The sequence below is a fragment of the Sinocyclocheilus rhinocerous genome, unplaced genomic scaffold (assembly GCF_001515625.1).
Source record: "Sinocyclocheilus rhinocerous isolate Xijiao unplaced genomic scaffold, SAMN03320098_v1.1 scaffold735, whole genome shotgun sequence".
Taxonomy (NCBI): domain Eukaryota; kingdom Metazoa; phylum Chordata; class Actinopteri; order Cypriniformes; family Cyprinidae; genus Sinocyclocheilus; species Sinocyclocheilus rhinocerous.
In genome coordinates this window covers 113,610-117,185 of record NW_015629505.1, presented here as the reverse complement: position 1 = coordinate 117,185, position 3,576 = coordinate 113,610, and the positions used below count along the sequence as shown (strand labels likewise).

Here is a 3,576-nt window from a genome sequence, read left to right as displayed (position 1 = left end):
CCTCTTACAAACACTAGTGAAACGAAAAACATTGATAAACCTTAGTGAAATTCATTCATACGCATTACTGAAAACCTCTTACATACACGGGTGAAAACATTGATCAACCTTAGTGAAATACATTCATATGCATAACTGAAAAACCTCTTACAAACACTAGTGAAAACACTTATCAACCTTAGTGATATACATTCATATGCATAACTGAAAAACCTCCTACAAACACTAGTGAAAACATTGATCAACCATTTGAATCCCATTGTTAAATAGGCTATATGGGATTTTTTCCCCTCAAGCAATTAAAGACCAGGCAATGGTCAGTGTTAGCTTATTTCACTTTCACATTGTAATTTCATTAATACAGTGTACTGTATATGGCGGTATTTTTAATTTTGCACTGCCTTGCGTTGCGTTTTAGGGTTAATGGAAAACTTATGAAAATTAACCATGGTATGTATTTCCGCAATGGAAAATTTATGGATAATGTCCTGGCAGAAAATTATCAGTACATTTTACTCATTTTTTTTCAGTATGTGCTACAGTTGCACAAATATTTTTAAATGTAAAATTTACCTAATGCCTTGATGAATGAATCCATAAAACATTTTTGATTCTAAGAGGACTAGGTATTGTAAATCATTAAATGCTTTGCAGCTTTCCGGCCTATTCAAAGCAGGTAACACTATTTACATGTAGTAATGATAAGTCAAATTAAAATGTTGTTTAAAATATGAATAGCTTCAGACAACTTGCCATTGAAGAGTTTGTGAGACGCGCCAAATTAAACGAAAGTGTTGACACAGCTTCCGTTTCATAGTGTTTGTAAGAGGCTTTTCAATAATTATGGCCTATACGGCCCCTCATAGAATTAAGAATTAAGGTGAAGAATTAGGTGTGAAACCATCAGGAACCCTTTAGTCTCCTCATGGCCATTTAATGATTTTTGACTTTTCAGTCGGAGTTAAATCTCTTTTTTTGGCTCATTTTTAGAGCCCGACCGATATGGGTTTTTTGGGGGCCGATGCCGATACCGATATTAGGGAGTAAAAAAAGACTGATACCGATATATCGGCCGATATTCTTTATGTGTAGGCTATATTATAGTACAGTATAGTCAAAAGTTTGGACACACTTCCCATTCGTGTGTCCAAACTTTTGACTGAAAACACATTTTTTGCAATGATAACTCAAATGTGGTGATCAAACACTTATAATGTTGTGACAAACATAGGCCTATGTAGTGGAGGCAGGGTATTAAACAATTTAACAATAAACTTTATTATTCAAAATGAGTCTGACATCAGTGCACTTAACAGTAAACTTCACTTCACTTATTATAAATAACTTAAATAACACAAATAGAACAAAATATATATAACTTGAATTAAGAAATTAAACAAGGTAACTGTGTAGGGCAAGCAAGCTACTGCCAAACCAACAGGGGCAGGTTTATGCAGGAAGCACAGCTTTTCCAAATGTAAACATCTAAAATGAATAAATAATAATAATTAATAATATTTTTTTTCACAAACTCTGTGTTGTGTATTTTCTGGTAATCAAATGAACATGCAGAACATTCGTATTTAAATCGTCTTTTTGCAGTTTAATATTCACAGACACAGTCTATATGTACTGACCTGTTTTTTATTTATTCATCAAAAAATAAGACAAATTCCATGAAATTCCGCATTATACAGTAAATTCCGTTTTTATGACTGGATTCCATTTCTAAGTCAAGCTTAACTTAGGGTATCATACTTTGCACAGAATTTACAGAATTGCTAATAAACGTTCACTTCACTCAAATCTCAAATGCACAGAATACAATTTGTTCCTGTAAATCAAACAGTAGAACATACTTCTAGAAACACAAGGTCATGGGTTTATTCACAAGGAACACATCAACTAATAAAATGTATAGCCTGAGTACAATGTAATATAGAGTGTGTAAATGTAAATACACTTACATTCTTCAGATATGGCCATATGGAGGTGATGACAATCGTAAAACCTAAGAAAAAACATTGCAATTACTAATACATATTACACGCATTTACTTTGTACTATACAAACAATGCAACTACCATTAATTTATCTACTACTAACGATAATATAATTGTAAATTGCAACAGCTGTACAGACAGATTCCTTCTTGCTACACCTTTACTATTTTTTATGAGGTTCAAAGGCATAAAATGTTGAATTGAACTGCACAGTGAACAATTAGTAGCCTGTCCTGACACTGGACGAACATCTTGCAGGTTACAGCAGGTTTTCAGCTCTAAAATGAATGGATACATTTACGTTCATTGAACCGGACAGCACAACACATCTGCACAGCAATGTTCACTGTAGGGCTGCACAATTAATCGAATTTCTAATCGTGATTACAATTACGGATGTCACAAATACGTAATTGTTCAAAGACTTACATTATTCTGCATGCTTAAGATAATAATAATAATAATAATAATAATAATAAGATGTGTGTGTGTGTGTGTGTGTATGTTTCTTTCTACAGGTTTATCTTAAGGGTTTTTTCCATTGTTTTCATTTTAGTACAACATTATAATACCATGCTTTTTTTAATTTAAAGTAAAAACCAAACCACTTGTAATTAATAATCACAATTACAATTTCAAGGGAATAATCGACAATTATGATTTTTGTCATAATCGTGCAGCCCTAGTTCACTGTCTGATCAGTAAGATCAAGTCAATTCAGGAATATGGGAATGAGAGAGTAAGAACATGTTTCTTACCAACACTGCTAAGGAACATGGTGAAATACATGACCCTGATGGAACTCCAGCGGCTTCTGTCTGCATCCCCATCACTTACAGAGGAAAAGACACTACTTATTAACATTCATGGATATACAAATTACAATCATAGCTCTCTATTAATTACACTTAAGCCTATTTAATTACAATGATTCCATGCATGTTATGTGTGTATTATGACAGGAGCTCATGAAAGATGTGACATTCATATCTTCACTTCACTCCCCCCAGTGAGCCTAAACGTTCACACTGACCTGACTTAATCTATTTAGAACTTATCATGTTGTGCATTAGTGACAGAAATGCCCTTGTGACATAACACACAGGCAACAAAAACTTTCAGTTCAGACATCATTTCAGAACAGAAAACAAGATCAGCCCTGCCAGACTGCGTCATTACAAATGCAATTATCAAAACGTACCTTATAATATCGCCTCTGAGAAGCGGAGTGTTTTCATCAGACTCCAAAAGTGACATTATTGGTGATTAAGCAGCTTGCGAAATGAAAAGACGACACGACTGAGTTCACTGAATGCCAGCTCTTTACATTGACATGCTCTTTATAATCAAGTTAACTTGACTGAAAACTGTCTGGATTTGCACAACACATATCTCGAAAACGCATTCAGGCCTCTGTATAATATGCCCATTTTAGCTGTTATAAGCACAGTAGTGTTAAGAGTAATTCGGCTCTTATTTCACGCGCAGTCTAAAGTCCATTGATGTTGTTGATTCAGCGCAAACTTCAATCATCTGAACTTTGTCACACATGAACAGTGAGAAACAGAAAACA

At 34.0% G+C, this 3,576-nt stretch overlaps 1 protein-coding gene across 1 annotated transcript in view; it reads right to left on the bottom strand.

Moving 5' to 3' along the window:
- The window catches only part of LOC107738985 (major facilitator superfamily domain-containing protein 8-like), a 13,776-nt gene extending 10,200 nt beyond the window's left edge, over positions 1 to 3,576 (bottom strand). Inside the window, exons 1-3 of the mRNA XM_016550930.1 lie at positions 3,205 to 3,576; positions 2,762 to 2,835; positions 1,968 to 2,011 (exon numbers count right to left, since the gene is read on the bottom strand). Coding sequence (XP_016406416.1) covers positions 1,968 to 2,011; positions 2,762 to 2,835; positions 3,205 to 3,260 — 174 coding nt within the window. The 5' untranslated portion in view covers positions 3,261 to 3,576. The remainder of the gene's footprint in view (positions 1 to 1,967; positions 2,012 to 2,761; positions 2,836 to 3,204) is intronic.